This window comes from Centruroides vittatus, unplaced genomic scaffold (assembly GCF_030686945.1).
Source record: "Centruroides vittatus isolate TY-2023 unplaced genomic scaffold, ASM3068694v2 contig_1276, whole genome shotgun sequence".
Taxonomy (NCBI): Eukaryota; Metazoa; Arthropoda; class Arachnida; order Scorpiones; family Buthidae; genus Centruroides; species Centruroides vittatus.
In genome coordinates, this window is record NW_027120815.1 from 710,872 (window position 1) to 724,219 (window position 13,348).

Sequence of the window (13,348 nt, forward strand, 5' to 3'; positions counted from 1 at the left end):
ATAAAAAAATCTTTATATTTATACTTATTAATTTCACTAGGAGTACTGCCACATGTAGACTACTACCGTGGATACAGTACTGTCTTCTTTAAATAAAAATTCCATCCAACTTCAACAAACATCTATGCCCAAAGTGAAATTTGAACATATTATCTAGCGAATTGAAAATATTACGTTAAAACTGGTGCCGAAAGTTTTGAACTGGCGAGACAAATTGCGCATAAACTGTAAGTAAACAGGCCCCAAATATTTTGTATATTCCAATAATATTTTTTTAACAAATTTTTGAATGAACAAAAATTATTTCGATCATTTATAAATGATGTATCAAACATGTTCGACCAGGGCATCACTGCTTTAAGAAATTCTGATAAAACTCACATAACTTAAATTTTATGTGATTAGCAATTATTATCAAAATTAATTAGAGAGAATATTGCAGCTTTAGTACTATTCATTTAATAAACACAGTAAAAAATTAAGAATAGCTTTTATAAAGAAAACTCCTTTTTAAATATGAAAACAAAGAGTCTGAGTTTATGAAATATATAGATCTACGTTACAAGCTCAGTGTTATTTGTTGGCAACAAGACAGCATTTCTCGTGAAAAAATAATTTGATTAAAGATAACTATAATGTCTTATGTAATAAATAAGAATAAATGATAAACATTCGTAACTTATTGAAGAAAAGGATAATAAGATTAAATTTACCTTAGATAATTATTTTAAAACTGAAAGGAATAAACTTATTTCCGAAACAAAAAATTTTAAATGTATAAATCCAATATCAGAGAATAAATTAATTTTTGATACACGAAAGAAGCATTAGGACTTACAGATTTCTTATTAATAAAGAGAGAAATTAATCTTGAAAATAGGATGTAGAGTTTATTTTTATGTTAAACTTTCTAAAGTTTGTCAAAAGTGGTAAACTTTTTAAGTCAATTATTCTTAAGTTACTCCATAAAAAGGCTTAAAAATAAGTTAAAATAGATTCTTTCTATTAAATGTCGTCTCATAATAATTTTTTAAATAAGATTTATACAAATGTTTTTTATGTTTATAATTAATTTTTGACGAGAAATTTCATCTTTCTTATCTATCATATGTAAAATTATGATCGTGGAAAATTTTTCTTTCATGAAATATAATTAAATCCAGCCACAAATTTCGATTATTTCATCATTTAATGAATTTAGATTGAAGTTAAAATAAAATTTTAAGTTAATTAAATTATTCAATATACTTTGTCAAAGGTCTGAATACCGAGAATAATTATTTCTTGAACTGTTTGAAAATTGATTGTTTCTTTATCAATACTTATAAATTTTGAATTTTTCTACCTGCTCTTTTCAGAATAAAGAACCTTCGTAGTAAAGCTAGTTTCATTAATGAACTATTTACGTTAAATCAAGGTAAAAATAGCCATAATTTAAAAAATTACCTTGGAAATAACAAATTAATCAAGTTATTTACAGTTTTTAAATGAAAAATTTAAAAGAAATTAATGCAATGATAAAATATCTTAAAATAAAAATTATTACGAAATTATTAACTAGATTATAATCTCACAATGCCTTCTATAGATAAATATACAATTCAATTAATCGTTTTGGACGCTCCAAAGTATTTGCAAGTTATATATTTTGACTTTAAATTTTATTAATCAATCGAAAACTCTTAAAGTAACTCTACCGAGAACATCTGTCACAAGAAAGAACAATAGCCTCGTGTAAGACAACATATTAATGACATACGCCGATGACACATAGTAAGAATCAAAAACTAAACAGCCAAGGGAAAAATAAAAGAAATCACTCCCAAAATTTGAAATATTCTAGGACGTGACCACCAAATGAAAATTTCCCGTAAAAAGGAGAGAAAGAGGCTGCGACAATGCACGTAGGATCGAGAAGAACAGCGTGAACCTAAGATGTAGAGTACTGTATACTACAAGACTTCGACCAACTGTCGACCATCCATCACCCACCAGCCGCCAAAGCGTGTCCTTAGTCGTCATCCGCTTTCAGCCTAATCATCACTTCTCCGTTGGACAGAAAGACAGACGACTCACATTTAGATCTTCGAACGTTGTCACATGTGTCAAAGTATGTCAACTCTCTCGCGTTATCGGGAAATTAATTTATTTCCTTTCTATATTAAATAATATATTTAGAGATTTAAGTGTGTGTGGGGAGGCAACCAGACTCACGCGATACTCATTTTTAATGTCGCAAAGGATCATTGAGGTTCGCATGGGCCAACCGCTCGACCTGGCTGCGTTCTTACATACTCACCGCAAAAACTTGCAGTTTCAATGGAAAATTACAAGAAAATTCGATCATCATCAAGCAATTTTTCAATACTCGAATAATAAGTCAATTATCAAAAATTATTTTCTTTATAGAGTTGATAAATATGTTACCACAAAAGTTTTGAATCTAAATAAGTTAATAATTATATAAACGTAAATGTAGCGAACGAAAATCACTATTATCCGATATTTATTAAAAATAGACGGAAAGATTAGTTTGAATGAATATAAAATTGCCGCATTAAATTTAACGATTTTGGAAATTTCACCCCTTTTTGATATAGAAACTCCGTTAAGCGTAAACGATGTCGAAAATTCTTTTAACCATTAAGTAAATGTCCTTTAAGTGATATGAATATAAATTGCAACATTACATCATAATACTTGGAACACAAGATATCGATTTCGAGATTTTTACGATCGCTCAAAAAGTTTTAAAGTTTAGTTTCATCTGAAAATTTTCATGCTTCAGAAATTTGTTGATATAATTTATATATGTTTTGTCAGTCCATAACAGCAACTTTTTCTATACGAGCGACATTTTTTTTATTTTAAAATATATCCGGCGTACGGGTTCAAAATTTGTAAAATGGGATAATGAAACTGATTAATGAGACTTTAGAATATATCATTTGATAAATTTTAAGTATGTCTTAATTTGATCAATTTCGATTTTATTATGTTTTATTATAAAGTTTAAAAATTATCAGAAATTTTTTAAAATAATTTTCGCAAACATTAGCCATTGCAATTGTGTAAATTATTCAACTTATAGTTAAATATCATTTAAAACGAAGTGATTAAGTTTTGAAATACTTATTTATATTTTATATTAAACAGATCATTTAAAAAAATAAAAAGAATGCGTTCAGTTTCGTAAACACGACAAATGACAAGTTCTGCTCAGTAAGAATTTATTCATATTGAATTGCAGAATGCAATGGGCTTCAAATGCTTTTTACAAGTTTTCTTTTCAGAAAGGGTTTTCGTGTCTGTAAACTATAAAGCCGCTACCAATATAAGTGAAAGCACACCAATACAGTAGAAGCAAACCATTAGATGTGTAACGTATTGGGATATACGAAAAACATTTTTATCAAACTTTTCAAAAAGCTATACATCGAATTACTGATACTTAGTTTTTTTTTTTTTTTTTTTTTTTTTTTTTTTTTTTTTTTTTTTTTTTTTTTTTGTAAGAGAAAAAATGTAAACGTTTTGAAATTCTCCAATTTCTCAACTACGGAAACATCAACAGATATCAAAATATTAAATCAAAGAAAAGATATTTTGTAAAATTCTTGTTTTTAAAAATATAAAAAATAGGAAAATAAACTGAATTTTGCCTTTATTTTAAAAGTTTGTGAAAAGAAATATAAAAATGTATGTTTTAAAACTTTTTGCATATATTTTAAAATATTTTTGTTTGTTTTCCAAATAAATTCCATTCAAATTTTATACTGGTTATTAAAATAATCGTATAAAATATTAACAAGATAATAGTTATACAAAAAATTTTCATTTTAATTCTTTAAAACATTAACAATTTAAAAAATAGAAACATGGATTTATTATTTCAGTTTATGTTTTTATATATTTAAAATGCCACTTAAAAATAAATAAATAATAAATACCTAAGATAAAAGGATTTTTGCTTAATAAGAAACACAATCGAAATTTAATTGCTTATGTTTGGTTCATATTCTAAATATCTCTATGCTTATTGTTTATTGAAACTACATTAATTCGCCTTCATTATTAGTGTAATTTTACTACAGTTTTTTTTATTTTTTATTTCTACCTTTAATGACCTATTACCTATATCTTTGTATCGTGACGTAGAAGTTTTTCTCCTCGTCATAATAACGGTATTTTCGTTTAGTTTAGTTTATCAGCTACAAACTTTTTCTCGACAACAAATCCCTACTAAAAACTGAAAAACATATATCCGAAGATATCTGTAACCTGATACATGGAATCAAAAGATAAATTTATATAAGAAATAGTATTTTCGACATTTTCTATTTAAAAACTTTAAAAAAAAGGGAAAAAAAAGCAATTTTTCTTAAGCTTTTAACTAAATGGAAATATACAAATATATATAAAAATCGAATCATTGATATTGAATATTCGAATGCAATTATCTAACGTATTTTATCGGCGATAAACCGAAAGAGCAAAAGCGATTATTTATTTAATATCAATTAACAAAAGAACAATAAATAAAATGAATAGTCGAATTAATAATTAATAAATTGTAAAGACGTGTTTATTCTAATAAAAGGTTTATCGTTATTGAAATCATTAATTTATATTACTATAAATTATACTTTCAACTGACAACGAGTGTTTCGATTCTTGCTATTAGCATTTTAATGATGATTAACTATTTTTAAAACAATTCTTATCTTATTCAAATTATTTACATTACGCGGAAATTTGAATGCTAAGAATTTGGATTTTAAAAGTAATAATCATAAATAAAAATTTAAATTTTTCAGTATTTGTTAAACTCTAAGAATTCAATACTACATTTAATCCAATTTACATTATACATAAAAATTTTCAAAAATTTTCTCCAGGCATATTTTTAATATGAAATTTAACTACAGAGGTGCATTTTTTCACCAACTAAGCATCTAATAGATAATTTAATTTTTGAAACATTTAATTACCAAAACATAGTACTTCAGTCAATTTGAAGCGTTTAATTTTCCAACTTAATTTAATATGCACTAATTACCACTTAACTAATAACAAAAAAAAAAAAAAAAAAAAAAAACTTAGATACGTAAATGTCGAATATTTTATCTGCTTTTGAAGCATTACATAATTATTTATTATTATTTTGTTTTGTTTTTAAGATCTTATACGACAAAAAAAATATCTGAATTAATTCCACTTATTATGCTTAGATCGAACTATTATAATTGTACAGTACTTTCAGATAGAAATATTGTTATGGTTTAGTAACAGAACTTAAGAAATATTCTTGCTACTTGAAAAATAAAACTATAAGGATGTAATTGAAAAATGTCTTGAGGTTATTTTTAATATAAAATAGTTTAATTGCTGTTCAGATTATCTTTGCGGTATTTTTTGGGTAGGATCAATATTTATTTTTCTTTACTTTTTTGAATGACTAATTTTATTTTAACATCAAAATGTTCTGCTATTATATATCATTTGATCTTCACGTTTCCAGGACAACTTTATTGTTCCCGTCTTGTTAAAACAATTCACTCAGGTATGAATCGAAAAGAGTAAATAGTGGGCGTTAATTGGTCTTCTGTTCTATCATTTCCGAAAGTTGTTTGTACAACATGATTAATCAATCAATGTTTCCTTTTTTTTTTATGAAATATCATTTTCCACTTACGAATAACTATTATGAAAGAAACGTCAACTGCAGATGACAAATGTAATGTTTTTCTCTTCGAAATTGATTTTTCCTCAATTTTATTTATAAAATTGTTATATTTGTATAAGTTTAATAGATGGTGGTTTCGATTACATTTTAAAGTGAACGATTCAAATCATAAATTTATCTACACCAAATCCTAAAATTTAATTTAAACGTTTGCGTTTTATTGATAGAGCAGTGGATCTATTTGCAAAGTTCTTCGATTCTTATTACGATAAAAAATTTATTTAACAGATAAAAAATAAAACAGATTTGAATAAAAATAAATATTGATAGTTCGTATTTTAGATTCAAATCAAATAATTTTAAATGTTAAGATTGAAAATTATTAGAAATCAGTGCATTTTTACATCTATACACAGTAATGTTCTTAAAGTAAGTTTTCTATCATATATATTTATATCGTTTTTTCTATTTTAAAGACTCCTCTTTTTATGTTTTCTTCAAAGAAAACTCTTAGATGATAGACCTGTAATAATTAAGATCACAAGTTGAAAAGTTTAATGCTAAATTAACTTTTCATAAACTTAATTGAGTTTAGCTTTAAAAATAGAAGTTACCATTAGCAAAAGAGCAAGTAATTTTATTATAGAAGAAAAACAGGAAATAATTTTTTATTATACTTTCAATTATTAATGATAATTTATCATGACTGTTATGACTAAAAGTAATTATTTTTAACAAATTGATTTATCAAGAGAACTTTACATCTTTATATTTTTAATTTAGGCGAATATAAATATTTTGTGCAGATATTAATTCTATATCGTTAACACTAAAGATGTAAAATTTTTATGATAATTTTGAAACTTCTTGACCCATACTTAGTAAGTGAACCAAGCATTAATTTTACTTTTTCAAAATTATTTAGTTAAAATAATATACAGTATATTATATGATACTACTACGTTACATTTATTTATTACTGTTATCGATATATTAAACATCATCTAACAAGCAACTCGCATTTATGAAATGATTCGGATAGCATTTCACGCTTAAAATTGTTTTGAATAATTCAAAAATGAATAAAAATATTAACAGTTTTAAATAACTATGGGAGCATTTTTTAAAAAAAACAAAAGAGGATTAATTAAAGTAATATAATAATCCAAGATCATATAAAGAAAAACATTGTAACTTTTACATTTAATACATTGATATACTTTAAAGCATTTTAAAGTGCTTGTTGTGCTTATTTGTTCATGTTTGTTTTATCCTCTTTTGGAGAATTGCATACTTTGCAAATTTGCCGTCACCGCTAAACGACAGCCACTCGAATAAACTAGTTTCAGAAATTATTAAGATTCTTACAGTTATAAGGAACTTTCTTTCCAATATATAGATTTTAAAAATTCTATAATGATCGATCCATTAAGAAATCAATAAATAATTTTGTTTTGTAACTTGAATAATTTTGAATAGATTAAAACGAGGATCTAAATTATATTTTATCTCAATAAAACCTTTTTGTATATAACATAAAAATCGTTAATACGGTTTTAAAAAATTAGCTGAAGGTTAATAATACCTTTCTGTTAAAGTAAATGATAGTTGGAAACTTTTGTGAATCGATATTACTTAATATTTTCAGAATATAGTTACAAAATTTAACGTCTTTAAATATATTTATTATAATACCATATTTAAAATAAGAATAATTAGATTATTAAAAATAAAACACAGAATGACAGATTGCCATTTAATTTTTAACATAACGAGAAAAATCGTTTAATCAAACTTAAATCAACGAAAAATTGTTTTCTTGAAAGTATCTATATATAAAATCAATTTTAGCTACTTAAATATATAAAAAATTTTCATTTTTTTTAAACATTTAAGATTAAATTTTATAGTTTATTTGCTTGATAAACTTTATAATAAAACGTAAAGTTTTAGTACCTATAAGAAAATTTCCACACAGAATGTAAAAAATTGTAATTTCAGTTTATATTAGTAAATTCTCACCTTAGGAAGAGTGGAACAGGATGCAACGGCGAAACAGAACAAAAGTGCTCTGATTTTGATATTTCGACACATGTCACAATTTTTACAGAGGAGTCTTCCTAAAAGTCCAAACCCAAAGTTTTCTTTCACCCACTCAACAAGGCTGTTCACAACAGGCGTAAGAAATGCTGCACTTGCTGACTAACTCGTGCGAAGTGGCGATGCCTGGACGGAGAGGTAAAGCTTTATATATTATGTAGACGGCGCACTCCCTTGGACAGCAAGATGTCAGACACACCTGTAAGCATGGCAGTGAGAGATTTCCTTATTAATTTTAAGACACTGCTGATATATGTTAATTTCTACTGATGTAAATGTTAGTATTAAATTCAAAACGATAACATTCATGTCATTCAAATCAATTTCTTTTTTAATATAATAAGTATATTGATCTTTAAGTAAGATGATGTTAAATTCTCTTCTCGACTTTAACAAAAACGAATTCATAAATTTAAATGTGACTTTATGAAAACAGATAGTTATTCTTTAAAAGAACAGCGTGAAGTTTCTCAAAAATTATTCATTATTACTTCGTAAAGATAGAAAAAGTTAAAAAAATATTGCATTAAAGTAATTTAATTTAAAAGATAATGAGGGTAATTGATTATATAATTACATATTCGTTTTTTCATGTTTTTGAAAACTATATTTTTACTTTTAACGTAAGCTATTTGATAATTTAATAATAATATGCAAAATTCTAATAACTTCTAATTTTAAATAAAAATTATTAACTAATATAATATACATTTTTAAATAATATCTCAATATTAGAAAAGTTTTTAAATATTATTTAATAAGCCCATGTTTTATTTTCTTCTATTATAATACAGCTTTAACATAATATAAATTTTATTCACAGTCAATATAATATTTATTTTATGTATGAAGTCGTTCTCTGACATAATACATTTTCTCGTTTTGTTTCGATAAACATAAAAATCTTAGAATAAAAAAATAAAAAAATCAGCATATTTTTAATAGAATATACATAGCATAAGCTATTTATCTATAAATTATTATTCAAACTACTATTGAATATTTGACGTATTACATATTTACTTTCATTAAACTGAATGTGTCGAGTTTAATAGTAGCAATATATCGCCAAACTTGTATTAATAGTTACAGCTTAAAAGGTATATATGAGCCGTGGATAAAGTATTATCATAAAACAAATAAACATTTATAGATAAATTATATCAGGTATTAGAAACATTTAAATTACAGTAAAATTTGCCATTAAAGATTTTTAATTGTTAATAAATTTATAATCAGTTGTTTTTAATTATTACCTGCTAAATTATTTATGTTGTGTGTGTGCGTGTGCGTTATAAAATATTGCTCTATAGTTTGAAATAAAAATAAATCTGGATACATCAATAGTTTTCCAAATGAAATATTTTTGGTGATTTTTATATTTATTATATCCACAAATAATATTTATCAACGTTTTATGAAAAAGATACGCTTGTTGAGAAGTATCTCCTCCCATAAAATAGGTCTAATATATAAAAAAGCAAAAACAGTTCGCTTGAAATAAGTTTACAAAAATAAATTGAAAATAAAATATAAATGTATTTAACACTAATACCTAAAAGATCAAACTTACAATTTAAATTTTAAACCGACAGTTTTATAAATGAAACGAAAAGATTTAAGAAAATGTTGCGTAATATGATTAAAGTACAAAAGAAAAACCTTATTAATAAAAAGGTAAAAACGAATTTAGAAACTAAATTGAAAAACCTGCCGTTCTTATTTCCTTTCATAACTTTGACACAAATATTTTTGAGTTCAAAAAAAGATTAAATCGAGTGACAGTTAGAGTGGAAATGATACGATTCAAAGCAATAAAATTGCTAGAAAATAAAACATATTGCATCAAAAATTTCAAGCAAGTTTTAAGTTGGTCTAACGGAATTTCGTCTTGAAACGGTGAAGTGCTAAAATGTGAAAATGAATCGAGGCTGAAACTACTATTCAGTTTCATCGAAGAACGTATAGGTTTATTTATAACCCATACTATTAAAGAATCTAACCTTAAATAACAATAGAAAATTGTATATCAAACTTATAGTTGTTTAATAAATGAAAAAAATTATAAGTTCATTGATAAATTAACAAAATCAATTAATTTCAAAATACACATTGAAATAGTGTTCACATTATGTAACAAATATTTAAAGCAGAATAATGAAAAATTAACGAGCTATTATTTATTGTGACATCACAATGCCAGGTTGCAATTTTTAAACATATTTTTAATTTATTTAATTTAAAATGTAGGCTCTCCACCTCAAATTAGTAGTGGCTTGCCCCGGTACATACATTATACTTTTTCTGTTAGCAACAAAATCCTGCCGGCCATCATTATCTTTCAGCGGAAAATTTTTGAATTAAAATAACGTAACTTCTGGTATCGAAAAGTCTTATATAGTTAATTGAGGCCTTCTGCCCCTACGGTGTCCATATCTGGTCTTGTCTTTCATCTATATAATTCTGTTCTTGAGATTAAGGAAAGACAGACAGACGGACGAGAGTGGGAATTTATAGGTCTACAATTTTTTTCAAATTGCAGCCCAATAAATATTAAAATTTCGATAATAAATTTAAACCTATTTTCATTTATGAGCATATAATTTTATTGTTTGTTAGTATTATTATAATTGTTGTTAGTATTAGTGTGTATGTCTGTATTATTGTTACAGAACTTTTTATTTCTTAAATACGTTCGATGTTCATAAGTACTGCATTTAATTATTTTTTCTTTTACTTATTTCAGAAAACATGAAACACATTCGAATTTGAAACAACGTAAAATATACTCGAATGTAAAAAAGAAGGTATTGTACAGTAAGTTTTGTTTCATATTCGAATATGTTTCATGTTTTCTGAATAACTTTAAAAAATATAGGCCCTATAAAAATGATAATATTTTAATTATCATTAAAAGTTCTTACTATAGTAATATCGATGGCATTTAACATATCGAACCACTTCTTAAAACCTTTATACTAATAATTTGGCAAGTATAAAAAATTATTTAGTGAAATCATTTTATAGCCTGTTTTATAGTTTTATAGAAAAAATAAAATTTTATAAACAAATTTTTTATAACTATTATATTTAAAATTTATGCTTAAACAATATCTAATCATTATTGAAAAGTTTTCTTTTAGAGTGTCTTTTGCGATTTTATTATCGAATTCTAGTTAGAATCTAAAATATTTTCTAACAATTAAGAAATCAAAAACAAGAAATATATTAAAATTAAAGAGAAACAAAAATCACTTTGACAACGTATTATAAATAGTTGAAAATGGATATTTAAAAATTTATTGATAACAATTTCGAAATGTTTTCCTTTAAAAATAAACAAATAGCATAGATAAATATGAATAAAAGAAACAATGTTGAAACTGTTATTCGTCTTACATCATTATTTATTTTGCAGTAATTTTACATTATTGAATTTTACATTATTGAATTTTAACTCTCTATAATGAAGATTTCTTAAGTGCAGAAAGGATATTAAATTTAAATTTAGTATTAAATTTTTTAAAATACTTCGTAAATATTTTAAAATGGTTCATGTTTTGTTTATTTGATCAAGAATTCTCCTGAATACAAAAGTTCAAATTATCTTTTGTTAAAAAGACGATGAAAAGTTGAAATATATTATCCATTAAAAGCTTATTATTATTAATTCTTATGAAATGTTTTATAACATGATATGATGAATCTGATACATGATGATGATGATGATAATAATAATAATTAATTACAAACTATTTATTTTAAAAGTCTACAAAATCTAGAAAAATATTAAGATATTGAAATTTACGAAAAAGTAGTTTTATTTTTGTTTTTATTTTGAATATAATTTATTTTTACAAAATGTCCTCTGTGCTTCCATTTTAATAAAAGCAGTCTTATTCTCTAAAAAATCGCATATTATCACGCATAAATTGTATACTTTTATTTGATGTTAATTGTTAATTTAATTCTTTTAATTTAATATTTAAACTAAATATCAATAATTTTATGAATAGGGAATAAAAATCATTATTTTTATATTTCACGTAATTTTTTTTTTTTTTTTTTTTTTTTTTTTTTGTAAATCCTTATAAGCATTTCATTTCATTTCAGTAATTTAAATAAAAAGAGTATAATTTTACATTTATTAAATATAAGTTATTTTCATAAATACAATGCACTAATTAGTCATTGAGTAGAATATCAACGTAAATCTATGAGTTCAAAAATAAATAAAAAATAAAACGTGGTTTATCGCTTCCTAAGAGGTCAATTATTTTTAATTTTATGATTAATATTCTGCTTCCTATTTTTGGCAATCCTAAAAGACGATTTTATATTTCCAAAATATAATTAATATACACATACATAATTATCAATTTTTTAATAAATAAGTTTTAGTTTTTGATAATTGAACAAGATTACTTTTAAACGGAAGCTAAATCAATATCTTCTTATTCAAAATATCTAATATTAAGAATATGAAATTTGCCATTTTGGATCACTCACGATATTAGAGATACTTTGTTGAAAGTATTTCTAATCTTCTCTTAATCGAAATGAAATTTTAATACGGTTACTTTTTAACTATTCAGAGTTTAGATTTAAAAATGTGTGTGGTTTAACAAAACTCAATACAATTAATGAAAGTAATCAAGTTAATAGCTTTCAGAGTAGTAACACTCGTACAAACTAATTTGTTCATTCAGAGAATTCTTTAGAAAAATATATTTTTCGGGTTTATTATTTTTTTTTTTAAATTCAATGAGAAAAGTTACTAGAATTATTTTATTTTAAATTCTTTTCAAATAATAATTAACAATTGTAATTCATTTAGAATCTCGTTTTAAAAATTTTTGAAGTTTTAATCCTCTTAAGCTTGTTATTCCCTCATGTAAAACATTCACAACTAAAGATAATTTTATTTAAATACTCCATTTATCATCAATTATCATTAGGCCATATTGTAATATAAAAGAAAATTGACTTAATTATCTGCTTTTTGCTGCAATTGCAAAAGAAATGACTAATTTACTCTTACAAACATTGCTCCTTTAGATACATTTTATCATACAAAAATAACTTTCATTTGGAGGACTATGCTTAATACGATCACTAAATTAGAAAGTTAATGAGTTATTTTCTCATTTATAAATGGTTGACTATATTCTAATTAAAGCTAAAATTTTAAAGTTGAAAGAGCACTTTAAATTCCTTATTGTAATTTGAATTAGTTTCGAATTTCTGTTTAAAAGCGCAAACATTAATCTTTGTTGCTTCATATCATAAACTGAAAAATAAAAAATAATAATAAAGTTTCTATTACTTCTCTTTTAAATAAACAATTTTAGAACATATTCAAATTAGAAGTGAAAGACTATTCTTCGTATACAAGCCATTTTGTAAAGAATATAACAATAGTGATCTAGTTCTACTATAAATGTCATGTTATACATTAATATAAAATTAATGAGTAAACAGATTTTGCAAAGAAAATAGAACAACCTACATCAACGATGACGTTAGAGGCAATTTTTAGATTAATTCACTTAATTTTCATTTAAT

At 24.0% G+C, this 13,348-nt stretch overlaps 1 protein-coding gene across 4 annotated transcripts in view; it reads right to left on the reverse strand.

Annotated features, from left to right (window-relative positions):
* Positions 1-13,348, reverse strand: part of LOC136989039 (corticotropin-releasing factor-binding protein) — a 47,630-nt gene that overhangs the window by 23,768 nt on the left and 10,514 nt on the right. For all 4 annotated transcript variants that reach the window (XM_067287117.1, XM_067287107.1, XM_067287098.1 and 1 more), the window contains exon 3: positions 7,706-7,982. In XM_067287117.1, the coding sequence (XP_067143218.1) occupies positions 7,706-7,777 (72 nt within the window). In that variant the 5' untranslated portion in view covers positions 7,778-7,982. The remainder of the gene's footprint in view (positions 1-7,705; positions 7,983-13,348) is intronic.